Raw genomic sequence first — 27,521 nt, 5'->3', positions numbered from 1 at the left:
CTGAGGGACAGTGAACTGGCCCCCTGTGTAGAAAGTTTGGAGACCCCTGGTAGAGTGTCAGACTGTGACGCGGAGGACCCGGGTTCGAAACCCTGAGGTCGCCAGATTGAGCACGGGCTCATCTGGTTTGAGCAAGGCTCACCAGCTTGAGCCCAAGCTCACTGGCTTGAGCCAGGGGTCATTCGTTCTGCTGTAGCCCTTCCGGTCAAGGCACATATGAGATAGCAATCAATGAACAACTAAGGTGCCGCAATGAAGAATTGATGCTTCTCATTTCTCTCCCTTCCTGTCTGTCTGTCTTTATCTGTTCCTCTCTCTGTCTCTCTCTGTCTCTGTCACACACACACACACACACACACACACACACACACACACACACAATTATTTAAAGATATATACACAAATAATTATTTATTTATTTTAGAAAGAGACAGACAGGAACATTGAGCTGTTTTTGTATGTGCCCTGACTGGGAAGTGAACCAGCAGTCTGCACTTTAAGATGACGCTCCAACCGAGTTATCCAGCCAGGGCTTATACAAAAGTATTTAAATCTATATTCATATAATTTAAATCTATAAATATATATCTACATACAACATCTTTAATACTAACATTAAAGATATTATATGTACATATATAGTAATTTCATTTGTGAACTCCAACTTAAATAATAGTATCACATTCTCAAAACAACTGAGTTTTCATTCAAGGCTTTCCATTTATATAAGGTCATCTGTAAGGTTTTAAGTTCTTAGAGAAAATGTTAACAAAGTATTCTTATTGATTTGGTCAACTTAAATACCTCAAGAAGATTTTGCAAATTTGCAGTTTTTTAAAAATCTCTCTTTATCTAAGAAGAAAGATTCTGCATTTTCTTACATAGAAATGTAGTTTCTCATGACCCAAAACTGATAAAGCCCTTTATTAAGTTGCCATTTAATTGTGTCAGAAATTATTCATTTTGTGACAAACCCATGTCAGAACGAGAAGTCCAGCATGCCACATGGACTGAGGGAAAGCTATGTAGAGGAATCATTAGCCATGGCTGAGAAACTGAATTGAAGGGCACCCTGAGAGCTGCCTTTTCCAGAGCGGTGTCAGAGAGAAGCGGACCTGGTCTCAGCCAGGCAGGGTGGTTGGCCAGCACCCCTGAACCACCTGAATTCATTTTCTCTGGGCACGTGAACTGCAATGGTAGCTAAGATATTTCTGGATGTGAGTGGTGCAGCAACATCTAGCTTGGTGGGATGTGAAGTGAGGATATGTTCTCCAAGCAGAGCTCTAAGAACAACACAGGATCATCCATCCATTAATGTGTTCACTGCAGTGGCTTACGATATTCCCCCACTACCCAAACTATGGCTTGGTGCTGCCTCTGCGTGCACGCACACACACACACGTAAATTCCAACGTAAAGCAGTAAAGCACGGGCATCAACACAATGTCTGACACACAAAGCGTCAGAGAAGTATACAGCAGGTGGGGAAGGGTTGGGGTAGGCGTAGACACATTACGCAGAAGAGACCCATCCCTCAGGTAAATGTGGCTGGCCACGTACACAGTGCTGCCGTTCCCTCACATGCACCAGATCCCCTCGTGTCCACTGAAGTTACCACCCCTATGGGCAGCTGCACTAGAACAGAGCACTCACTTGCTCATCCTTATCCGTGTGGTCCTTACCAGTTCTTCCCACTTTTTTTTACAGCCTGTTCATGGATCCTGGCCCTCAATTATTTCAGGGTGTCATTAATAGGGTCAGTGAGGAAAAAACTGTGGATAAATCACTAGAAGATTAGAAAAGCAACTGTGAAAAATTTATAGTACTTATTCTACTGACAATTCAGAAACTTCATGCTCTCATCCATCCACATACCCGCCAGTGCATATGCTTTCCATTGTGTACCTTTCCTTGCATGCACCTTACTTCTCACTAGGGATTTCTAAATTCTGCTCTGAACTCTCCTTAATTTATTGCATGCAGAATGTGCCTAACAGATGCTTGATATCCTAAATTATAATCAGATCAGACATGATGTTAGTGGCTCATGATTCTTTTGTAGAATCTTTCTTTCCATACAAATAAGCACCAAAAAAGTTAAACTCGAAAATAATTCCGGCCCATTATTTTTAATGATTTAATTTTCAACTGAAAAAAAAAACAAACAAAGATAACTTTGTACCCTTTCTATGCACTTGTGACTTAATCTCCAAATATTTCTTGACAGTCACTGAGTTAGAGAATTTCTTTCTCATTAAGTTAGAGAATTTCTTTCAAGGCTGGAGTCCAGACAGTATAGTGATAGCACCCAGGTCCTTTCTCTGGTTCAGAGAGCAACTGTCACCTAGTGGTATGGTATGGAGGGGCAGGGGCATGTCCATATGGTCACTTGCAATCAATGGAGCTCTCGCCTAGTGGTATGGTATGGAGGGGCATGGGCATGCCTATATGGTCACTTGCAATCAGTGGAGCTCTGAAACACCAGATCAGCTCTGCTTGCACTCTTACTTTGCTGAGCTCTCTCCTTGTGCAACTGGAATCTGTGCTTAACAGGAATAAGCATATGAGTTGACTACATTATGCCTTTCTCTCTATTATCAATCACTATCATTGTAACCAAAGACTTAATGAAGCCTACTTCCCTTTACACATTTTTTTCTAAACACTTGAGAGACTCGTCCCCTCCCTAAAGTTCTGCCAGGCCTATAATCTTTCCATCAGGCTAGAGCCCAGTATACACTAGAGCAGTGGTTCTCAAACTTTTTGAAGTCCAGGCACATTTAAAATCCTACAAATAATTATAGGTGCACTATATACAAATTTCTGAGAAATAAGTTATAATAATTAAGTCAAATATTAAAGAAAACAAATATAAAGTCCAAGTGTGCTTTTATAGTAATTAAACAAAATAAATATGACAAAATTAAATTTATTCTGACATTAAAAAACATTTTTATGTTATAGTATTTGAGTTATGCTTTTTCAAATTTGTAATAAAGGGGTTAAAAAATTAAAAATGACAAAAAAGTTATCTTTTAATATATATAGATACATTCTTAGTAAGATTTAGTAAATTTGGCAGGTCCCGGCACGAATGTGATAAGTTTTTTCATTCTTGTGTTTATGAGAAACATGAATCTGATATGTCCTAGCAATTTCTTCAATGTTTGGCCATATATTTGAAAGGCAAACTCTGATTTCCTTGTCAATACATTGAAGAATTCCTTTCTTTTTACTCTTAATTGTGTTGAGTGCAGAAAACCCCCACCATACAAATCATCTTAACTTTACACCAAACAAAAGGTAGAAGAAACTTGCCTCCAGTCTTTCCGGGGAACATGGGGGGTAGTGTAAACAATCCAGCACCACAGTTTAACAGCCTTTTGCAACCTAATCAAGCAAATGAGGTAGGTAGACTTTCAGCTTACAGCCAATTCCCCACACCTCTGTCCCCTAAAAATCTAAACTCCGAAAACCTTGTTGGTTTTTTGGTCCCCAACAGGCACATATTTCTCTGGAATACCATAGGGTGCACCTGGAAATCTTCTAGGGCACACCAGTGCACCCTGGCACACACTTTGAGAACCACTGCCCTAGAGCCTCAAACTTTGGCTTGGAGTCCTTTTCTTAGGTGTCAGTAACTTCCCCAGGCTTTTCTGTCTGCTATCAGAATTCTCAGCTAATTGGCTTTAATGAGCTTAGGTGGTAATTAGCTTTACTTGTAAACACAGGGAATCTTACTTTCTCCACTCAGCATTTTGTTGATTACCAGAAAACAAAAAGGGCTGATTTATAAAGTTTCTTTTCCATTTTTTAAATAAAGCTCAAAAAAATAAAAACTACTAAGAGCTAGTGTCCTCTGGGTGTCTTCAACAGGTACATCACAGGCACCTACCTTTTTTATGTTTATTTTTTATTAATTTTAGAGACAGAAAGGGAGAGGGCAACCTCTGTGCTTTGGGGTGATGCTTTAACCAACCAAGCTCTCTGGCCAGGACAAGCACCTACCTTTAATAGAGATAGTAATTATAGCCCTATTTATTGAGCACTATGTAAAGTTTACGCACATTAACCCATTTACAGCTTACACAGTGATTCTCAAAGTGAACTCCCCAACAAGTTGTATCAGCATTTTCTGAGATTTTGTGATGAATGCAAATTCTCAGCCCTCCCCAGACCCACTGGACCCAAAGCTCTGCAGGGTGCCAGAGGCGGATTGAGGGCAGTGGGGGCTCCGGGCACAGAAGAAAATATTGGGCCCCATGCATTAGAAAAAAGTGTAAAGTTAGGATTTTGCAGGGCACTTCAGAAGTGAGGGCTCAGGGTGCATGTCCGGTGTACCTGCCATTAAATACACCTCTGAGGGGGACCCAGCAATCTTTGTCTTAGAAGCCCTGTCAGTCATGGGATGCACATGCATTTCTGAGAATCACACCTATACAGATCACATGAGGTAAGTACATTCATTATAGACCCACTTCCCAGATGAGAGCCATGAGCCTCCTAGGGTTTTAGTCATTTGTCAAAGTAACAGAATTTCTAGCTCTCAGACTATAAATCCTGAGATAATCTATGTAAAAAAAGTATGGTAAAGATAAAGGATTTCGGAATAATTATGCCTCACTAACCTAATTCAATATATTGATAGTTACATAAAATCTAAAGCTTAGTTACATGTTAAAGTTGAGATACTCCAGCTTCTTCTAATGTAAGGTATCTAAGGTATCACCAAAATCTAACTGGTTTGTACATATTAGTAATATAATTATAAGCCAAATCTCCTGTGAACCACTAAGTACCTTAATAAGATTAATTTAATAGCAGTGGATTTGGAAGAATTAATTTTAAGCTAACCATAAGCTTTGATATCAGCTGCTGGATCCTATCCCATTACAAAAGCAACCAGTTTGTAGGAGATTGCAAACCCCTGCTCTCCCCTAGAAAGTGTCCACATGAACACTAATCCTAAACACTGCGTTGACTCTCTGTCCTGGGATGTGTTGACGTATGTAGAAATGTGCGACAGGATTTACTCCTTAAAGAGGCCAGACCCCACACTGGGAAGTTCTCTGAAACACGTTGGAGCATATTCTACAATAGTATTGAGACAGGGCAGGAAATGGACCTCAGCAAGGAACTTTCAGTGGTGAAGTGTGACACCAGAGGCTCCAGGGAAACCTGCTGCTTCCTGGGTGAAGACCAGCTGTGGCTTCCACAGTGCTGATTGCCACTTGTTCCCCTTCCCTTTACTATCTCCCTCCTTTCCTTTCCTTTCCTTTCCTTTCCTTTCCTTTCCTTTCCTTTCCTTTCCTTTCCTTTCCTTTCCTTTCCTTTCCTTTCCTTTCCTTTCCTTCCCTTCCCTTCCCTTCCCTTCCCTTCCCTTCCCTTCCCTTCCCTTCCCTTCCCTTCCCTTCCCTTTTTTTCCCTTCCCTTCCCTTTTTTCCTTCCTTTCTTTCCTCTCCTCTCCTCTCCTCTCCTCTCCTCTCCTCTCCTCTCCTCTCCTCTCCTCTCCTCTCCTCTCCTCTCCTCTCCTCTCCTCTCCTCTCCCCTCCCCTCCCCTCCCCTCCTCTCCCCTCCCCTCCCCTCCCCTCCCCTCCCCTCCCCTCCCCTCCCCTCTTCTTCTTTCTTTCTTTCTTTCTTTCTTTCTTTCTTTCTTTCTTTCTTTCTTTCTTTCTTTCTTTCTTTCTTTCTTATTTATTTTATTGATTTGAGAGAAACAGAAAAATTAATCTGATCTTGTATGTTCCCTGACTGGGAATTGAACCAGCAACCTCTGTGCTTCAGAAAGATGTTCTAACAACTAAGCTATCTGACCAGGGTCCCTTCCATTTTCTGCAGAGTCTCATCTGTTGCTGAGATACTCTAAGGTCAGGAAGTGCTTAGGACAGAACCATGGGGTTGAATCACGGGGAATATTACATTCTGAGGGGTTTTGCTTGTCTGTTCTGAGTTGGACTTGCAGTGAAGGAATTTTCTCCATGTATTTCCCTCTGTATCTCCCAGGGCATCCATAAACCAAGGTCTGAGCAAGGAAGTGCAGAGGGACAGAGGAAAAGGGAATAGAAGGTTATAGATCTACACTGGCCAGGGATGAGGAGAATGATCACCACAGTGAGATTAAGTGGCATTTTCAATGCCATACAAACAACCCCAGACAAAAACCTCTGCATTTGCCGTGATGCCTCATTTCTATTGGTCTGCTGTGTGGTGATAAGTTGCTTTTGTCTCGGTGGTCTACATTAAATCAGGAGCAAGATTCTGAGCATGCTATGTTCTTATCAGAATTTCTCATAATGACCAACTATGAAATGAAAATCTATAATAAAATCTTATGTGTATATGTGTGTGAGAAAACAGAGGAGAGAACTATTAACAATGTTTTGAAAACTATACTTGATAGCATTTTTTGTATGTAATCTTTGTTACTTAACACAGAAGCATCAAAACTAAGTGATTAACACATAATGCACTACTTGCTTTGGTTTGTAACTAAAGAATATCTGGGGAGCTAGCAGTCTACACTCTCTAACCAGCCCATTCTCCAGGTTTACCTTGTATATCTGAGTAGGCAAATATTGTACCTAAATGGATTAATTCATTGTGTCTCATATATATCTGACACATCTTCTTTAAGATCTTTCTTATAGCATTTTTCCTGCTGTGAATACTTCTTCCTTCCCATTCCTTTTCCTTCCATCCTTCCTCTGTCTCTGCAGTCTCGATTAGGCACACAGAACTTTGCAGTTGTATGAATATAACCACCATCCTTTCATTCATCAAAGTCCTTCCTCCTCAACATTCCCAAACATGCCTTCACGTGTTCCCAGCATCTGATGCGCTCAGTGCTAACCATGCCCATGTGCAGGACTGCAGCCATGGCCTGTCTCCTTCATAGTTCCACACATTCATGGAACAGATTAATCACATTTTATCCCCTTTTTTTTTGCCCAACATACAGCACAGTGTTTGGCATATAATAGACTTTAAAAGATATATATTAATGATAATCAGTTGTTTTTCTAAAATTTGGCAGATAAAAAATATTGTATCAAACAGTGATCAATACTCAGCAAGTTCTAGGCCAATTTAGCAGAATAAACGTATATAAATCATGAATATCAGAGCATCTCCCAGAGAGTCTGGAAGTTACTTGGGGATGAAATTGGAGAACTCATGACCTAAATGTATATTTCATTATTTCAAGTGGCCCCATGAGAAAAGTGCTGGGTGACAATAGGAAGACCTCCTTCCCATTAAAACAGACTCCAGAAAGCTACAGGGAAGCATAGACCATCATGTTATAAAAGTCAAAGGATCTTATAATGAAGGACTGATGTATTTAAGAAGAGGAAATGCAATTTTTATAAGAGAAAACTATAAACTAAATTAAGAAATATAAAATAATTAACACATGCAGTATATTCAGAGAGGAAGATAGGCTAGTGAGGGTGTTTGAATCAGCCTTCTGAGGAATGGCTGAGGATGTGAAGACATTGGATTCAGTGAGCAGCCTTGCTGGTAGTATGGAGACTGTGCCAGTGACAAAAAGGGATCAAAGCCTCAGGTTGTAGAAGATCTGAAAGACCATTCTGCACAAGAGGAGGCAGGCATTTGATGTCCATTGGAGCAGGATCAGACAACTGGAGCTCAGTGTGTAATCACTGGAGGGAGACAGATTTTGGCTTTCTGTGCACCCAAAGTCAGCCCTAATGATTTGTTGTACAGAATCATCAAATAAAGACTTAGGCCACAAAGCTAAGTCTAACCTTTTTTTCCTGAAACAATTATGAGTACTAACATCAGAGTCAGCAATAGGAAACATCTGAAGCTAACTGACAAGAATATAATGCCCACCCACTTTTCCGGATGTTCACCATGCTGGTTAGCCCACTTTAGTGTGAGTTCAGCAGGCTGTTTCCCTACCATACCAGACTGTGTCTTGAATACCAGCCCAGATTGCAACATTTTGTATGAGAGCATTGGGTCTTAACTCTCCCATCGCCCACAGGCTAAGGTATTATCTAGCAATTCAGGTGCTTAAGTTTTGTGGACTCAGAGGTAGATCTGTATCTTGGCTTATCCCATTACTACATGTGTGATATGGACTAGTTTCCTTGCCCTTTCTAAGCCACAATTTCTTCTTCTATAAAACAGAAATGAATCATTAGCATTATTTAGAAGATATTTAGTAGTACGTTTGGTAATTTAGCAAAGTGCCTACTAATACTAAATATCAGATTTATGAGTAAGCTAACCCACTGAATTAGGCATCCAAGGACATAGACATCAGAGAAAGGAACGGAATTCTCTACAACACTTTGGATACTACATGCTAAACAGCTCATTTCAGTGATAGTTGTCAGCCTTAGTAAAATTCCTCTCTGAACTCTTTAAGATTCTTTCTTTACCCTTCCCAAAGGTCCATGTCACTGTGGCCCTGGCATTCCTCATGAGTGAGCCTGCATATGTTGTGAAATCAGGACTGATTATAATGGTACCATATTATAATATGCTGCTCACAAAAAATAGGAGACATTTTATAGCTTCATATTCATTTTGAAATATCCTCTAATTTTTGTGAGCTGTATATATAACCCACATCAAACAAAGATGGATTGTGAATGCTTCAATAAAAGGAAACTTGGAAATAGTGAGTAGACATATAGATAAATCAAGCCACTAATTCTTTATGGACAATAATGAGGAAATCACCAATCACAAAAATTTGTCTAGAACCAGAATCATGAGGGGTTCATTAGATTACCTTTGCAAAAGACAAGTAAAGCAAATTATTTTACAAAGATGGATGTGGCTTTTATAGTTGACAATATGAGGACTGCACTTAGAAAAAAAGCAAAAGATTATAAAATAGATAAATTAAAAAATACCAGGATTCTTACAGATTGCCTCTAACTCTTATATTCTGTAATCGTTACAAATAAGGAGGATTGTAAATATTATTAACATTTTTAGGTGGCATTCAAGTCTCTAGAGCTTGTTTGAATGCTATAACATATACTTAAAAGTGGTCAGGAAAAAACAAATATTGTATTCAATATGTTCAATAAAGTCCTAAAAAGTAAAACTGACTAAGAATGGGGATTTGTTGATCACATATAAAATGATTTTTGGTTACTTAGGGAAGATGCCTCTTTGGTTCTTTGGTTTTGCACACTGGGCTTCTTGTGGTAAAGTTCTCAGATAGAAGAGGTTAAGAGAATTGAGCTGTATGTTGTCTTACACATCAAGAAACACAGCAACAATGATACTATGATGTCAGAAATCACCTTTGAGGTGAGAGAAATACACTTTAACATCTACTGGTAGAGCTTATCTTGTGGGTTGAAAATCCTTGTAGGTGCTCCCTACCCAGTCATAATAAGACCTTATTAAATTCTTGTGAGTTGGCCTGACCTGTGGTGGCGCAGTGGATAAAGCATCGACCTGGAAATGCTGAGGTCGCCGGTTCGAAACCCTGGGCTTGCCTGGTCAAGGCACATGTGGGAGTTGATGCTTCCTGCTCCTTCCCCCTTCTCTCTCTCTCTCTGTCTCTCCCTCTCCTCTCTAAAAATGAATAAATAAAAAATATTAAATTCTTGTAAGTTAATTAACTAGAAACATCACCCTAATATGCTGCCATAGCCAAAGTGGATATAAAACTTGCCATCAGGGAGGACATTGGAAACAAAACAAATGTTATATGCAAATCTTGTGTCCATACCTAAAACACTTGGCATAGTTAGGGAAGGGGGCATGCTCAAGACAACTACACTGAAATTGTCATTGAAATTTTAAAATTGATAATAAAAGAGATATTTACTTTAATATGAAAGGGGGAAAAGGATCCTGAATGACTTACAAAAGATCATAAGCAATGTGGATAAGGGTAGATAAGATGATTTTGAAAAAGGACAGCATATATTAAAACACAAGCACAAGTCTTTGAAAATTCAGATGTACAGATGATGACTTACAGAAGTGTACACCTGAAATCTGTGTATGTTTGTCGACCAGTGTCACTCCCCCAATACATTAATACAATATTTATAAAAATTCATGTGGATAAAAGACAGAAAATAAAGAAAAGTGCCAATACACATAGAGAAAAAATGCATTTTTAAAACACTTATCAATTGTATTTAAAAAAAACCAGGTAGAGTGATGAAGGGATTGAACACTCACAAGAGACTCAGGACTGATGGTGTAACTCATAGGTACAACAGGGACAGTGAGTGTTTCTCCTGGTATATCTTTCAAAATGACAGAGGACCCTGATCTGTGTGAATTTAATTAGAACATTAGAGGTTACTTTGTTCCAAATAAATTCATTAACTTTACCGAACATGGTCCAATGGCACTGCTCAGAGTACAGAATCTCAATATTTGTACTGTCTACAAATCAACCAGAGAGAGAATTTGAATCTGCTAAGATTCTAAAATCGTTGCTAAGTTTGTCACTGAGACACCTTCACGCCTGAGTATTTAGCAAACTGAGAGCTGTGGCTGGCTCATAAATCATGATGCATCACTAAGCGGCTGCCTTGTGGCCTCACTCGTAAGCATCCTCTTTAGTGCCAAAGCAGAAACACTACAAATTGGATTTTTAGGGCATGAACATTTGCTACTGTTTATTGAACAGGTATATGTTCAGGATTCTTGTTCCAGAGAAAGCTTGGTAAAATAAAACACATCTCTCAAGTCCTGATAAATTGATATCTCCTCTATGGTGTGTACTGCAGTAGATAAATCAATCTTAGAAAGCTTTCCGCCTGACCAGGCAGTGGAGCAGTGGATAGAGCATTGGACTGGGATGCGGAGGACCAGGTCCAAGACCCCGAGGTCGTCATCTTTAGCGCGGGCTCACCTGGTTTGAGCACAGCTCACCAGCTTGGACCCAAGGTCACTGGCTCGAGCAATGGGTTACTCGGTCTGCTGTAGCCTCACGGTCAAAGCACATAAAGGAAAGTAATCAATAAACAACTAAAGTGCCACAACAAAAAACTGATGATTGATGCTTCTCATCTCTCTCCATTCCTGTCTGTCTGTCCCTGTCTATCCCTCTCTCTGATCCTCTTTGTCTCTGTAAAGAAAAAAGAAAGCTTTCCAAACTCTACATCATCTAAAAAGTGAGTTTCTTTAAAAGACCATCTGAGAGTCTCATTCAAGAGATTCTCTACATCTCTGACACACCATCCTTAAATAAGTCAATATTTGACATTGATGTTTTAGGTATTGGCATTTTTTTGAAAAGCTAAACAGAACAATTTAAAGAATTTTACTAAATAAAATTTTTTGTTTGACTATTGTTACCTTTTCTTTAGGATCAACTCTGATGAATCTAATCTCTCTTCTAATTTGAAATTTGGAATAAAAAATAAAAACTCTCAAGGAAATTTATCCCACAACAATCTGGTAGAAATGCCAGTGGTGCCACAGCTTAGATTGGACATGTGTCTGTGAAGTACATGTTGGTGAAACAGTGGAGTCTCTGAAGGGTGTTCCTGGCACCTAAACAGCTTTGGAGACCTGGAGCACTGTTTATGACATAGAGGAATCTATTTAGATATTATTGCTGGGTTTTTTTCACTTTTTAAAAAAAATGTTAACAACTTGTATATTAAATGCTGGGGTTCAATATTATTCTTACAGAGTGATTCTGATGAGAAAAGTAAATTGATTTTGTAAAATTAAAAAAATAGATGCAGTGAAGGAGAAATCGGAAGTACAGTTTTATAATAAGATATATTTAGGAATAAATTTCAATTTTGCATGTCTAGCATCACCAGCTTCTGATTATATGAGCTCAGGTGTGTCACTGTGAGTGCAAACCTCTCCATAGAGATGCAAATGTAGAATAACCAGAGTTTATAAAATAGTATATATATGCACGTGTTTGCTGACAGATGTAATACATAACCGGTGTTCAGTAGTAGTTTGTTTCTTCGGTACTGACATAATTGGATGCACATTTTCCCAGATTTGAGTCTTATTACTGAGCATAACATATCATGGTGTTCATGCCCCTTATCACTGTAATTGACACTTTCAGCCAGAATTTGTGTGGATTCCCACATGAGCCTTTCTCCTCCCCCAGTTTGCACCTCACAGGCTGACCCTGGGCTATGGGCTCTCTTAAGCATTCAGCAGGCACTGTACATGTCTCTGGAGAAGCCACAGTTGGCATCGCCACCTTGCTACACACATAGCCCCCAGCCTTTTCTTCTCTGCCCACCCAGCATCTTTGTTCTCCCCAGAAGTGTGAAGGCTGAAGGCTGTTTTGAGAGTGAGGTAAAAAATGGAAATAGCCTCGACCCCTCCAGTTCTAGAAGCCCTATACCTCTGCAGTTCTTTCAAAAACCATGCTGGCCTGACCTGTGGTGGTGCAGTGGATAAAGCATCGACCTGGAAATGCTGAGGTCATCGGTGCAAAACCCTGGGCTTGCCTGATCAATGCACATATGGGAGTTGATGCTTTCAGCTCTTCCCCCCCTTCTCTCTGTCTGTCTCTTCTCTCTCACTTTCTCTCTCTCTCTCTCTCTCTCTCTCTCTCTCTCTCCCCCTCTCCTCTCTAAAAAAATGAATAAATAAAAAACAAACAAACAAAAAATTTACAAAAACCATCCAAAAATTAGTTCATGGTGTGTTTTCAGCAACAGTATGCATAGAGGCTGCAAGGGCCTCTAAGACTGGCCCCTGTCATTATGGTGCTTGGAGTTATCTGGAAACACAGGTAAACCAATAGGAGCAAATTGAGACTGGCCTTATGCCCATAGTTCACAGGCCTAAAGAAGCTGTTAGTCCTTGAACCATCTTCTGACCCATAGGACAGGCTGAAGGCAGGTCATTTGGTTCTAAAAAATAGAATACTCAAGGTTTAAAAAAAATAGACAAATTATCTCAAAAATGCAATTCAGTTTTAAAAACAGCTAGTTCTGACTGAAAACACAAAGAAAATAAATAGTCCCACACTATTTGGCCCTCTAAGGTCAACCTAAATCCTTAAAATTGTTTCTCACAATGAAAAGTTTGTCTAATTGTTAGTTCACACTAGAAAAAAAACCCACACAAAAATCTGTAAAAAATATATGGGGGTTTCAAAATTTAGGAAGAAAAAGTAAAATCATTTCCAAAAGCCTATTTTTAAAAATGAGTGAACTCATGCTCTCTGTATTACAAAATAATAATATTACTACTGACTAAGAATAAAGATGATAATAGTATTCTCAAATTCAGTCTGCCATAACTAATCTTAATCCACAATTTACCATAATTTTCAATTAGAAATAGGGATGGGTGGGCAAGCAAAAATGACAATAAATAAAAAGTAGATTTATCCTCCAATGAAGTGGGGCCAACACTGAAAACTCCATGTGCAAAACAAGGACCCTTTGAAATCGTCCTCGGCATTGATGCAAAGGGGGGAAGGACTAGGAACACTATGGAAAGGGAAGATCATGCTCCAAGTGGCCAATTCTTCACATTCAGTGACTGTGATGGTTTTTTGTTTTGTTTTTTTCCTAAACTAAAAACAATATAAACTAACAGTGAATTTTGTTTAGTGAGTGAATGTCTGAAGCCTCTTCCGGGGTCCCTTGCTCTGTCTCTGCCTCCCTTTCTGGACATTGTGGTGGCTGGGGACTTATTCTGTAGACCAAGAGATTGTGCTTGCAGTGAGGAAGCAAAAGTTTGTTTTTTAATTGAAGCAAACTGTTCTTTACATCCAAGCTGAAGATTTGTTTATAAAGACAGAGTAATTTTAAATTGTTTATTTGCTTTGCATGTTGAACTCTTCCAATTGTTTGCAAATCTTGGATAAAAGCTGCTGGGCCATGGCCAGGTTGCGAATGCCTTGTCAACACTTGCGGATCGGGCAAGGTTGGTCAAGCTGCATTACTGGGCTAACTGGGTCATTGCAAAGTACGTGATGTACCCGGCATAAATACTGCTCAAAAAAATTAAGGGATATTTTATCCTTTCAATTCATTTTGAATAAATGAATGCTCAATAAATCAACACAGATTCTCATTAGCAATTAGACTCTCAGCAGGTAGCTCTGCTTTTACAGGTCAAAGAACTCAGGCCCTGGCAGTGAGTTACCCAAGTTACCAGAAAAGCAGGAAAATACCAAACTTTTTGCAACAGACATCTTAATTTTTCTAGGTACTGGAGCCATGCTGAAGATGGGATGGATGAAGTTTAATGAGGTCTAGACGAGCACTCAGCAGCCATCAGACCATCCTCATTCTAAATGCAGGAAAATGACAGGGACGTGTATGAGTTCCCATGATCACATCCAGGGCTATTTATCTTAAAAGAAAGGATGTCTTACCCAGATGTTGTCTTCCTGCTGGTACTGTTTCCAGTTGTGGCCTGTGTCACTGAACATAAGGCTGTACCTAGTCACCCAGTCAGAGCTCCCAGTTCTCCCCTGCGTGGCCACTGCGGTAATCTCCACTCTGCTTCCCAGGTCCATCTGGAGCCACTGCTGGGCATTGGAGTCTTCAGGGGACCAGCCATCGTCTCCTGGAAGAGGACAAGACAGCTGTGGTAACATCTGGCACAGCCGTGGCTCTGCTTCCCAAAGAGAAATGGAACCATGCTCAGCTAGGGTGTCTTCACACCAAATCTACCCTGGCTCCATTCTGAAGCCCCTGGCGATTTCTTGGCCCAACTTTCAGCCTCCGCTTCATCTAATTTGCTTTTATAATTTAAGATTCACCCCAAATGCTGTCCCTGTCATGATTCTCTCTCTCTTTCGTTGGGCATAACAGCTTCCAATTCTGGATTCCTAGCGGGACACGTTTTTCTGTTTACAACCATGACTTTTAATGTTTTGCATCTCTGCCTCACTAACATCTCCCTCCTTCTTCCTATTTTTCCCCTTTTATCCCTCTTTTTCTTTCCTCTGGTTATCTCTCTTTTCTTTCCTTTTTTTAAAATATTTTTACAGAGACAGAGAGAGAGTCAGAGAGAGGGATAGACAGGGACAGACAGACAGGAACGGAGAGATGAGAAGCATCAATCATCAGTTTTTCATTACGCATTGCAACACCTTAGTTGTTCATTGATTGCTTTCTCATATGTGCCTTGAGCGTGTGGCTACAGCAAACTGAGTAACCCCTTGCTGGAGCCAGAGACCTTGGGTTCAAGCTGGTGAGCCTCACTCAAACCAGATGAGCCCACGCTCAAGCTGGCAACCTCGGGGTCTTGAACCTGGGTCCTCCACATCCCAGTCCGATGCTCTATCCACTGCGCCACCACCTGGTCAGGCTCCTCTGGTTATCTCTTTCGAAACACATTCTATCTGGAGACCGGGACTTGGCTATGGATACAGAGATGAAAGCTCACTGGCTATGCTGGTGAGAGGTTAGCATTCATATGCCCAACAGGTGTTTACTGAGTACCAGGAGCACACTGGGTGCTGAGGAAATATACATGCAAAGAAAAGAATGTGTAAAGTGATGAGTCTGGAAGTGTTACAAGAGATAAGTGCAAGGTACAATAAGAGCAAGGGACAGAACGACTTGGTAGGTGGTCAGGAAGGCCAAAATCTGAAACGAGTAAGGCTCTGGTCCAAGCAGAATAGGGAAAACAAAGATAACATTGGAGAGATCAACCAGGGTCAAAGGCACAGCTCCTGCAAATCTCAAAGAGAAGTGAGATTGTGCCACACTCCTGGATCTGCATGTCGTTCAGCATATTTGACACATAAAGACATGCTAACATGTTACAAAAGCCTTTGGACTCCAGAGTTTCAATATTTGACAGAAAGGGAATTTTGGAGATCAATATTAGCTCTTGCTTAGTTGAAAGACTTGTGGCCTAAGTTTCCTGTCTTTATTTGACATAGGCATAAATAAGTCAGCATTCAGTTTTAATGACTCCAGAGTTCACAAATCTGTACCCTTAGCTGGAGTTATGGCATGAACGCCCATGCTGTAAGTAAGGATGAGATGGAAGCAGATCCTTTGAGCACTTTGCTCAGAGCATCAGGTTTGGGAGTTAAATGAAGTTTTAATTAGAAGATCTTGGCAATAAATTCCATTCTATTTCAACCTGTCATGAAAATCATTTTAGTGATGCCACAGTCTACTTTCTTGCTCTCTTTGGAGGAGTCAGTGGACTTCTCCTTGGTAACTGAGAACTCCAAGCCCTGTAACTGAGAACTCCCCACTACCCAGAGAGCCTCTCACCACATGGGAGTGGTCACATGGACCAAAGAGGTGGAGAACCCACCGCAGACCCTGCTCTGGCCATGAGGCTCACCTACAAGTGCTCATTGCTTTTCTCTCAATTAAGACCTACCGCTATTAAGTTGTGGTTTGATAAAGCATTTTTCATTTTCCTGAGAAGATTCAAATGTAAAGAAAGGACTAGAATGAATGTTCAGCACCTACAGTGGAATGCCATTTTTAAGTGTCCTGCAGGCCAGGGCGCAGTGACAGACACCTCTGACATTCCCTCACAGCCATCCCCTCGCCCTCTGGCGTAACAGGACTGCGGTGTATTTGGGTGAGTGAGACATATGCCAACTTTCCATCCTGTTAGATATATGGCCACAAGACACATCCTCTGTGAGGATATGTGAGTGGGGAAAAGGTGTGTCATGTGTGGACTCTCAGGGTGGATGCAGTGGACAGCAGAGTCCTCGATGATGACAGAACCACAGTGGGGAATTAATGATTCTGGCCACCTGCATCAGCACGTGGAGGAGAGCCTCTGCCTACCTGAACACCTCCCCTAACCAATGATGTGAATGACAGCTAAATATCTGTTCTGTTTAAGCCATTGCCCCTGGAATGTGTCTGACATTGCAGGTTAGCCCATCTTACTCCATAGACAATACCCTGCGAAGTACACAGCGTAATTCCCTTAATACAATGGAGGAACCTAAGATCTAGAGAGTGTATAATGCCTGGAATGTAGAATTCAAGCAGGACTGAGACTATTAAGTAACATTAAAAAAAAGGTTTCTAAAAACCTAAAAAATGAATAAGGAGGAAAGGCAATGGGATGAGGCATTTGAAGGGCCCGGTCCACAAGTACATTTCATCATTCAGTACTATCTCACCTCTGTGTGCAGAATCTCTAATACACACCCTTCACTTTTTTAAAATGACAGGGAGGTTTAAGAATAATTTATATCTGGCCCTGGCTGGTTTACTCAGTGGATAGAACGTTGGCTGGGCATATGGTTGACCCAGGTTCAATTCCCAGTCAGGGCATACATGAGAAGCAACCATCTGCTTCTCTTTCCTTCCCATTCCCATTTCACTCCCTCTTCCCATTTCACAGCCAGCAGATTGATTGGTTGGAGCATGGCTCCAGGTATTTAGGATAGCTTAGTTGGTCCAAGCAAGTCAGCTTCAGGCACTAAAAATAGCTTGGTACTTGAGCATCAGCCCAAGATGGGGTTGCCAGGTGGATCCCATCCTTGTTGGGGAGGATTCAGGAGTCTACCTCACTATTTCCTTTGCTCTCACCTAAAAAAAGAAAAAAAGAAAAAAGAAAAAAGGAAAGAGAAAAGAATTTATATCTATAAGAAGTCTAAAATTACCCTGAGACTACTCTTCATTTTCACTTGATTTCAAAAGGATTCTTTCTTTTTAAGTAAAAAAATAAAGTTTAGGGGATATTTTAGATAGCTATATTAAAAAAATGACAAAAAATCTTCTGCATGGTGAATTCTTCTGAGGAGTGAAAGTGCTCCTTCAATGTGACTTTGTGCTTTTTTGCATGCAACATAATTTCTACTATCAGCATGACATTCTTTTATAAACTGATACCTCATTAATCATATTTATATGGTTTATTGCACAAAGAGTATGCATAGAAATTTGACAGCTGGTAGTATAATATAGGGCTTATGGCTTTTTCTGAGACTCTTCAAACTTTAACTATTTCTCTTTTATTCCCAATAATTCACAATTAGGCTTCTTATTCCTGCTTTAGAGTTTTTCCTTCATTTATTCTAAATATTCTTATCATATGCATGTATGATAAGAACTATGTTGAAGATAAAACAAAAAAATGACATGGAATTCACCTCACCACCTTGAAAGAATAAAAATCACAAAAGAGTGACTAAAATCAAACAAACAAAATGTGGAGAGTTACTACTAAAACAAGGATTTCTTCAAATTTGTCTAAAGAAAATCACATCCCCATTTTGCCCACAGTAAAAAACTTAGTTTATTAATCCCCTTTGAAATTAACTAAATGGAATGGTTGTTGTTAGAATTCATTAACACATCAAGAATTATCCAAGCTCAGGAGCTCCAGCCTAAACTCTTAAATGAAGAAACACTCTCTAAGTGATAACTGCCAAGGACTCTTCTTCTGCTGTGGAAGATGCTCCCTGCATCACAGCTAATAGGCCAGACACCCAGGGTTGCCATGGTTGCTATGACAAACATTTTGTTCCTTCCATAAACAATAAATGTGTTTTCACATATTATGAGTGTAGCCTGAAGACATTATTTGCAACTACTCTAAACACACACCACACCCAGGCTAGCTTTCGTTACTCCCTAAATTGGGGTGCAACATATGCATCTGTTTGGCATTTAAAGGGATGACTAAGAAAGAGTTCTCTGTAATTGTGACTGCAGTATCAGTGATTATTAACTGCAATTCTCATAAATCCTCTGATTTAAATTAAAAGAAATTTAATGGAAATTTAAAAATTAATTTCAAAAGAAAAAATAATCTCAGCTTAGATTTTTACATCATCTAGAGTTTTTTAATAGTTCTCAAACATAGGTTACTGGGGGCTGGATGGCTCTATCTAGTGGGTTGCTAGCACTCCCTAAACCTCACACTACATTATTGGACTTTTGAGAGAAAATATAAAAAAAGTAGATACTAAAAATCAAGAGACCTGATTCCAGACCCAGCTCTGCTCCAGAGGTTCATTGAGCTGGGAGAGTCTCAACCCGTAGAGAGGTTGTGAAGACCACACGCACAAGTTCCTTGACCTGACCCTTGATGAGTTATTCAGGAGACTTACCTGAGAACCGGTAGTTTTAGAAAGCGCTCATGGTGTGCCAAAGGGTTTGGGAAACAGAGAGGGAGGTAGCTTCTGCATTTTCAGTCCCAATATTTCACTGATAAGTGCTTCATTATTTACATATTTAATGGTCCAAAATAATTAAATACAATATACTGTTTTCAGATATTAAAGAAAATAATAACAATAGGAAATTGCTTCTGGGTCTAAAGATAGACACTCTACCTTGGCCAGTTGGCTCAGTGGTAGATGGTGGGCCTAGTGTGTGGATGTCTTGGGTTCAATTCCTGGTCAGGGCACACAGGAGAAATGATCATCTGTTTCTCCACTCCTCCCCCCTTCTCTCTTTCTCTCTCTCTCTTCTCCTCTCACAGCCATAGCTCAATTGGTTTGAGTGCATTGGCCCTGGGCACTGAGGATGGCTCCTTGGAGCCTCTACCTCAGGTACTAAAAATAGCTCCCTGTGAGCATGGCGCCAGATAGGACGAGCATTGGCCCTATACGGAGGTTGCCGAGTGGATCCCAGTTGGGGTGCATGCAGGAGTTTGTCTCTCTATCTTCCTTTTTCTCACTTTGAAAAGAAGAAAAAAAAAAGAGATGAACACTCTGCCCAAACCCAACATGGAGGAATACTTAATGTCAGAATTGCAGTTGCCAAGGAAATCTGAAAATTTGAATTCAGGAGTACCCATCTTTCCTCTTGCTTGGGCAGTTCTTTTCACTCCTAGTTAGCCCTTGGCTCCTCTCACCAACCCCCTTCCACGTGCCCTTGGAGTGTTCATTCCTACACACTGTCAGCTAACAATCTTTGCTTGAGGCTCGGCACTGCCCCAAGCACTTGGCCAGCATCGATTCATTCATCAGCACAGGAGCTCTGCATGATAGCTACTATTATGATCCCCATTCCACAGGTAGGGAAGTGAAGCCAAAATTACTGAGCAACTCTTCCAAGATCACACAGATAGGAAGTGGTAGAGCAGGGATTAACACAAAAAGTCAGGACCCAAGAGCCCAATCTTTTAACCACACTTGTCTACACAGCCACTGAACCACAAGGACAAAAAGTTCTTCCTATTCCTCCTCCTTCTTCTCCTTAGCAAGTCTCATTAGCATCATAATTCAGACTTCAAACTTGTTTTTAGTACCTCCTTGATTGTGTAGCAGTCAGCAATAGTATTTTTAATTTCCATGTACTAGACAATCAAGCAGACACAAAGAACCAACTAATTTATTCAAGTTATATGACGAGACATTGCTCCAACCCAGTTCTTCTAACTTCTTGTCCCTGCCTGAGATTTCTATCAGAAACCAGTATCTTAAACATGTGGAGAATTCTAAGAAAAGTTGGAAGACAAATCTCCTGATGCTCAGTTCTCTGCTCAGCCCTCTATACCATGATCCTTATTTCCAACTTCACACTTAAGGGTAGGTACTGAGCATGGAACAAAATAACTGGTCAAAGAAGCAGAAACTCCTTTCTACACCTATTTCCACTTCTAACTCAGAAACGGAAATGAGGATTGATTGGTGTCACACACTGAAAATGGGCACAAAATGAATTTTATGCAGGTCTCTGCTAAGCGATATTTTACAACTATCATTCAAAAACAGAGTCCATTTTGTACAAGACCAACAAAAGCTGAGTTGCAAATAATATTTTCACACCTCATCTGTCTGAAGAGCACAGGCTGGCCACTTCTAAAAACCCTAGAATAAAAACTACAGGGAACAGGACTCCGAGGCATGTACCTTCCCCTGGATTTATAAAAGGCCCTAATAGCTACAAGCACATTCTCACAAGTGAGTGACTGGTATGTTAGGTTCAATTACAAACTGCATCTTTAATTGTTAAACAGTTACTGCCTCTGTGAGTAAAGGTCTGAAATTTATCAGGCACAGGCTACCTAGTGGTGCTAATGAGAGGTTTCCCATCCACATTTAACGTGATACAATATAGATAAGAGTGGTAACATCCACAAGGCGCTTGCAGTCCTCAAGAGGGCTTCCTGTGCTTCTGCTTTATAGTGTTGTTATCATCCATTGATGACAAGACCTGTGGCCCATCTGGAGCATCTAAGTCAGGGAAGTTGCTCCGGGCACACTGGGCATTGTCCTTCTGCTATCATTGTCCTGCTGGGCAGGTGGAGTAAGACCTGGACTTTGCAAACTGGTCCTTGCCAGGGCACTTACTTTTCTATCTGCACACTTATTTAGGGACTAACAAGCCTCTTGGGGGAAAGGAGAGTAAGATCTTGAGCAAATGCCCTGTGAGTTTCAAAAAAGATAAAACCCATAGGAAAATCTGGAGTGGCCCTCCTTGAAGCCAGTTTGCAAGAAAGAATGAAGGAGCTCAAGTTAGGAAGGGAAAAGTTTGAATCCAAATCAGACCTAGGAATCATAATTGAGGCCGACTCAAGAGCAAGAATGAGAGGTGGCTCTCTGTGTGTGAATTAGTTTGGATTCCCTGAAGTCAATGATGAGACATGATTTTGAGAGTAAGTAGTTCATTTGGAAATTGACTCCTAGAAGTCAGGTGAAAGCCATGGGCATGAGACAGGGACTAAAGAAAGCCAACTCATGGTGCATCAGCTAGCCAGCCACTTCTAAGGTTGAGAATAATTCCAGTAGCATAGGAAGCTCCTTAGGGTTGTAACACCGGAGCAAGAAGAAACCAGGGTTTTTAGACATCAACTCTGTCAGACACTGACTGAAGACTGCTGGAGGACAGGGCAGTGTTTGCAGCACAAAGAGAAAGCCTTTTGGCAGATAAAAGAAGATAGAGCTATTGGGATTGGACAGAGTTCTGTGGGAGATGTTCTCAAGACTCAGGTCCTGTTTAGAGAATGGATGATAACTACACTGCCTGTCCCCTCCTCCAGAGATTTTCCCTTGGCTACAGAGAAGTTTTCCTGCCTGGGAAACTACTACTCTCCTTGTTCCTACTTCATCTAGTAGTCTCAAAGCTTGGCTGATATTTATGATGCTACCTGTGGTCCAGAATTTTCTACTGGAATCTGAAGGAAGGTTGACTGTAGCTGAGACTGCACTTCCAGGTAGCTATTCCCCCTTCCTTCCCTCACATCCTATCTCCAGGGATCACAATCCCATGGATACATTGAATGGAAAGTCCCGCCTCGACTCAGCTTCTAAGATGTGGTCCTTGTACTAAAATGAAATCTGAGCAGTATAAGCACCAACAGCCTCTGTGACAGTGTGCAGACTAGGCCACACATCTGTGTGTCTCTCAGTTTCTGTGGAAAACAGCTGCATTACTCTGAAGAATTGGGCTCATACCCAGGCAGTTTTGTTGTGATGGCCCACAATAAGGATCTTCCTTTGGGACAAGGCGAGTTGTTGAAGGTTCTTATCAATCAGAAAAGAACATCTGGTTGCATATTTCACAGCGCAGAAGTTACACAAGAAGCAAGGGAAGCAATTAGAAGGGCATATGGATAGAGCAAAATTGAGTCTTCAGTTCCAAGGATGACCTCTCAAATGCACACCTCTTGTAGACCAAGGACTGACTCATATATGCATAAAAGCACCAAGGCATTTTTTTTAAACATAGGTGGGAATGCCAAGTACATAGCACCTGAAAGGACTCTAGAACTACACTGTTCAATGTGGCAGCCACTAGCCACATGTGCCTATTTTATTTAGAATTAATTTAACTTACTGTAAATTAAGTTAAAAATTCAGGGCCTTAGTAGCTGTAGCCATATTTCAATAATCATGTATAGCTGAAGGCCACCTTATTAGACAGCACAGCTATGGAACATTCCCAGCCCTGAGGAAACTTCTGTTGCAGAACGGCTCCAGAACTCCTCTTATGAAATGGTGGGAGCGGAGCTCTATTTTAATTTGGCAAATCAATACAGGCTAACCCTATCCATCAGCTGCTCAGGCCCAGGGGATTTTTAGTGGATAATTTATTCCTGATTGAATGGATATATAATTATTGAATTCCATCCAAGAGTAAAGCAGTGTGAAAGATTCAGCAGCTAGATAAGACACTATTTTTATTTTTAGTCATATAGGAAAAAAAAAAAAAAAAACACCTCTCCCAAGATCTTTGAAGGGAAAGTGGAGAAGTGGAATTGGAAGTCATTTAAAATTGCAAATCTTATCCCATTGGCATTGACACTTAAAACTTTCCTCTTATGAACACAGTTGAGCATCTACTTCTATCTTGTGTTTCTGGGGTAATTTTGTTTGAGAGCGAGGTCACAGTCTAACACTGGAGTCTGAAGTGAAAGTTCCCTCCTCTGTGACTTTGTAAAAGTCATTCCTCTACTTCTATAACTTCTATAAAAATTGTAGAGTTAGTGTCGACTTTATCAGGGATCAAACAAGACAATCTGTAACAACTCGTATGTTCTCTGACTTAAGAGCACAGAATAGATAGACACACATGTGTGCTTAATTGTGTTACTCCAAATGCTTCATGTTGGTATATATTTATCCAAGAGAAAAACTCTGACATCAGTCCACACCTGTGTCAGGAAATGACTCCTCTGACTGGCAGATCCTCAATGTAACCAAACAAAAGGCAGGTGATGCAGCTTAGGAAAGAGGAAGAGGAAGACGTGACTGAACAGACTATTTTCTTACTCCAGTGTCAGATTAGTAGTCTAAAGTCCGTAAGACAATGCCACATCCTTTTGCTCCCTTTGACTGTGACAGGATTCAGGAGTGGACATGTGACCAAATCATGGTGAACAGCGTGAGGGAAGTCTGCTGGTGATGTGGGATTGGAGTCCTTGGATGGCCTGGATCCTAGATCCTGGGTCCTGAGTCCTGGAAAAGTTCTCTTGTTCTAAGCAGTAAATCTGAAAGTTTACTGCATCAGAATTCCTTGGGGAGCCTGGAAAAGCAGGAGTTTTTAAGTTATTTCATGGAGTTTCTGATTCCAGGAGCCTGGGATAAGACTAGACAGTCTGCCTTTTCTTACATGTTCTTTGGTGCTGCTTATCATGGGGCAGATCTGAGGGACCACCATCAGAAGGCTTGAAAAGAAGCCCTAGCGGCCACATCTCTTCTCCTCTTCTCTTTTCTCCCAGAGCAGAGAAGGGTTGGGAGAGAGGCTGGACAGGCTATTAGCTCAGAATGAAGTGGACAGTGAGAATGGCATTTATGAGCTGAATGCACCAGCTCAGGAGCCTACCCTCATTAAACATTTTGTCTTTTCTTTTCATAAAATGTTAAATAACACACAGACCCAGAGAAATCTCACCAGACAAATATTTAGTTTAAGTAATTATTACAGGGTGAACATCCTTATCACCCACGAGTGTTGAAGAAATGAAAATATGGAAACCTCTCAATATCCATGTGCCTAATCTCAATATTTTAGTATTTTCCAAGCTGATGCATGTTTTCAAGCTAGTGAGTTTTTGTTACTTAATACACAATTGACCTAACATAGCTATAGCAAGGATAACATTTGATTGCTCTGAGTATTTTGGTGGAAGAGATTTCTTAGAGACAAGTCCTTAGCAAAACCAATTATAAAGATCTGTTTACAAAGTATAGATTTTTATCAAACATGTATATTGGCTAGAAAAAAATTAATTCAAGGATATAAGCAAGTGGTGACATAGACTATAAGTAAGGTAAGTACAGTTTGAGATGCTGAAAAGGGGCCCCAGTGAAGAGACCACCACATAGGGTAAGGAGCATTCAATCTGGATCTTAGAGAAAGATGAGTGCATGTCTACTCCCATTTTCTGGTTCCTTAGAGTTCGTTTTATGTTCCTATTTTCACCATAAGATAGATACAATAATCTTTAGCTCATATCTATAACAGCATTTCCACAATGTCTTAAGTGAACATCATTTTCTAGATGAATTGAATGAAACGATTGCGTAGATCCTCTGGAACAACACTACAGGTTAGACAGAGTAGAAGGACCCACTCACTGATGTCCCCCTGGCTTGAAATTCTTGAATATACAGACATAGTTAGCCAATCACTAGGCAAATGTGCATCATTAATTATCCTACGCTGAATGCCATTGCTGTGTTTTCAGGCTAAAATGATTTACGTTAAATGCAGTGACTGGCAAGTTGAATATTAGTGACATGAATGGTGACGCCCTGGGCAAGCATTTTAAAGAGAGCATTTGGAAACCATCTCAGCCTGGCTTTCCAAAGGATGCAATTGGCTATCAGGGAAATAAAAGGAAAGATGAATGACACAGGCTTATCTGTAACTTTTCTTGAGCCACACATTGAGGTTTAGAATCTCTGAGGCATTATAACTTTAGTGAGCAAAAGTATTCGTAGGATTTCCCCTTCCTCTGATAACATCCTTGTGCTTTGCACCTGAAAGAGTCATAGAAAGAGTCATCATGTTGGATTTGTCGACATTTGAGACAGGATCCCAAGGCTCATGTTCAATCACAGACTTCTGTCTCTCTCACACATGCTTCCTGTACATCTCTAATGCTCTGTAGCTGTCTTAGTAAGGGAAGAGGCCTAGGCCACTGTATAAATATCTAGGTCAAGAACAGTTTTACCCATAAATGTATTAGGGCACAGTACAATTTTAGGGGCACTGAGGAGTCATATGTGCCAGTATCTTTCTTTCTCCCTTGATGCCTGAAAACCCTGTCTTTGCTGTTCAAATACTGACAGTGCTACCAGAAATGCCATAATTCCTCTAAAGGGGTCACTAGTATGCCAATCACATTTTTTACTAAGATTAAAATCTCAGATCAATGTGAACAAAAGATATCCATTCCTATGGAGTAGACAGATTTAATTCAAATCCAAGTCTTAGTAATAATTAACTGTGTATCCTTAGGTCAGCGTCTTGACCTCTCTGAATCCATTTTTTCACCTTTAAATACGTGAATTACAACAGCTCTCTTAGAGTCCTAACATGATGATAACTCAGAGCTTAAGTTCCTAGTTTTTAACACAGTTGCTTATGTATAATAACATAGGCTTATTTATAATAACTTGGTTTCCATCTTTGCCTTCCTTCTGTAAACAATAATATAAGTGGGGCCACTCGAAAATAGTGCTGGAGCTGCCATCCCATAGGAACTGTCTTGCATGTCTTATGCCCCAAATCTTTGGAATGTTATAAAAGGGCAAGGTAACCTTTGGACTGGGATTAAATGAATCTTGTGCCCCAAAGAACTGCTTGCAAAGATGACAAGAAAGAAATTATGACTATAATACTGACTGTTACTAGATTGAAAATTAAAAACATCAGTTAGAATTAGGATCCCTATGTTAACTTATCTGTACCAATAGCAATGCCTTTCTTCTATTGATGTAGTGGCTCCCCCTTTCCCATAAAAATGCCTTGCCTTTGTCTCTTAATCGGAAAACTATTCAGGTTTCTGCTGGAATTTGTGCTTGGAATAGCTATTCTTTGATCTAAAATAAATGCTTGTTTCCTCTCAGTTTGAAAGAGCTGTTTACTTTTAGGTTGAACAAGTGCAGATCTGAAGTAAAAAGAATACGTGGATAAGCACTGAAGGAGCAGGGGATTCAGGGAAACCCTAGAAAAGTGCATCTGAAACTTAAATTTGCAGCTGCAGGGGATGTCAGTGCTCAGTTCTAATCCAGCAGTTTTGGGGCAGAGCCCAACATTCTGCATTCCTGACAAGCTCCCGGGTGATGCCGTTCCCACTCAAGGTTTACACTTCCAGTAGCATGACAATAAAGGAAAGCATGGGCCCTGCTGCCTACCATCCTGGGGCACCTGGAACTGGACACAAGAAAAGAAAAGTGCTGGAAAAAAAAGAGCACTTCAAGGGTGAGGAGAGAATCCAGGGACAGATTTCTGTACAGGTTAGATTCTATCCATATCATGTCTGGCTCAATCAATCCAGATAGGAGACTTGCATTTTTTTTTTTTTTTTTGCAAGCTGTTGTGACAGTGCTGCCTCTTAAATTAGATCCTCAGGGTTGTCACCTAGCTATCTGGAACAAGTCTCCAGACGGCTGATATCAATGCTAATTATGAGAACCCTCATTCCTGCACTGTTTCCAAACCACATTTCCTCACAGAGGAACCAAAAATGCCAAATAGAAAAGTAACTTCCCAAGACCTTCATGCATCCTTGGCTGTGTGCAGCCATTGCTGGCCAAGGGAGGAAATGGTGTGCATGAGTTCTGTGCCAAAGGGAGGCACCCATTTTAAGCCTCTTTATTAGTTCACGAGCCCAGGAAGTTGAAAATGGCTTGACATATAGAATCAAATTCTCCATGGCAACTGAACTGTCAGGCTAGAGACACATAATCTCAATTTACATGGGCAGGCATCTCAAAAATTATATTGAGTGTGGAAGAAGGATTAGCATTTCAAGGAACGAAAGTAAACACAATTGTTTGCCGAACTATATTTGAGGAGATGGAAGAGAAAAGTACAAACCTCCCTTCTCACAGGGCTAAAAATGACTGTTCCTGTTTGCTTTTAATCATACAGAGTAACTTAAATCCTTCCCCTCACTTCCGGCAGGTTTAACCTGCAGTTTTGCGGCTTCCTATAGACATA

The 27,521-nt window shown here is 40.5% G+C and overlaps 1 protein-coding gene across 3 annotated transcripts in view; it reads right to left on the bottom strand.

Annotated features, from left to right (window-relative positions):
- The window catches only part of CNTNAP5 (contactin associated protein family member 5), an 855,485-nt gene that overhangs the window by 631,557 nt on the left and 196,407 nt on the right, over window positions 1-27,521 (bottom strand). For all 3 annotated transcript variants that reach the window (XM_066345536.1, XM_066345539.1, XM_066345538.1), the window contains exon 3: window positions 14,330-14,523. In XM_066345536.1, the coding sequence (XP_066201633.1) occupies window positions 14,330-14,523 (194 nt within the window). The remainder of the gene's footprint in view (window positions 1-14,329; window positions 14,524-27,521) is intronic.

Source organism: Saccopteryx leptura, chromosome 7 (genome assembly GCF_036850995.1).
Source record: "Saccopteryx leptura isolate mSacLep1 chromosome 7, mSacLep1_pri_phased_curated, whole genome shotgun sequence".
Classification (NCBI taxonomy): domain Eukaryota; kingdom Metazoa; phylum Chordata; class Mammalia; order Chiroptera; family Emballonuridae; genus Saccopteryx; species Saccopteryx leptura.
The sequence above is the reverse complement of the archived record's forward strand: the minus strand, read 5'-3'. Positions and strand labels throughout refer to the sequence as shown.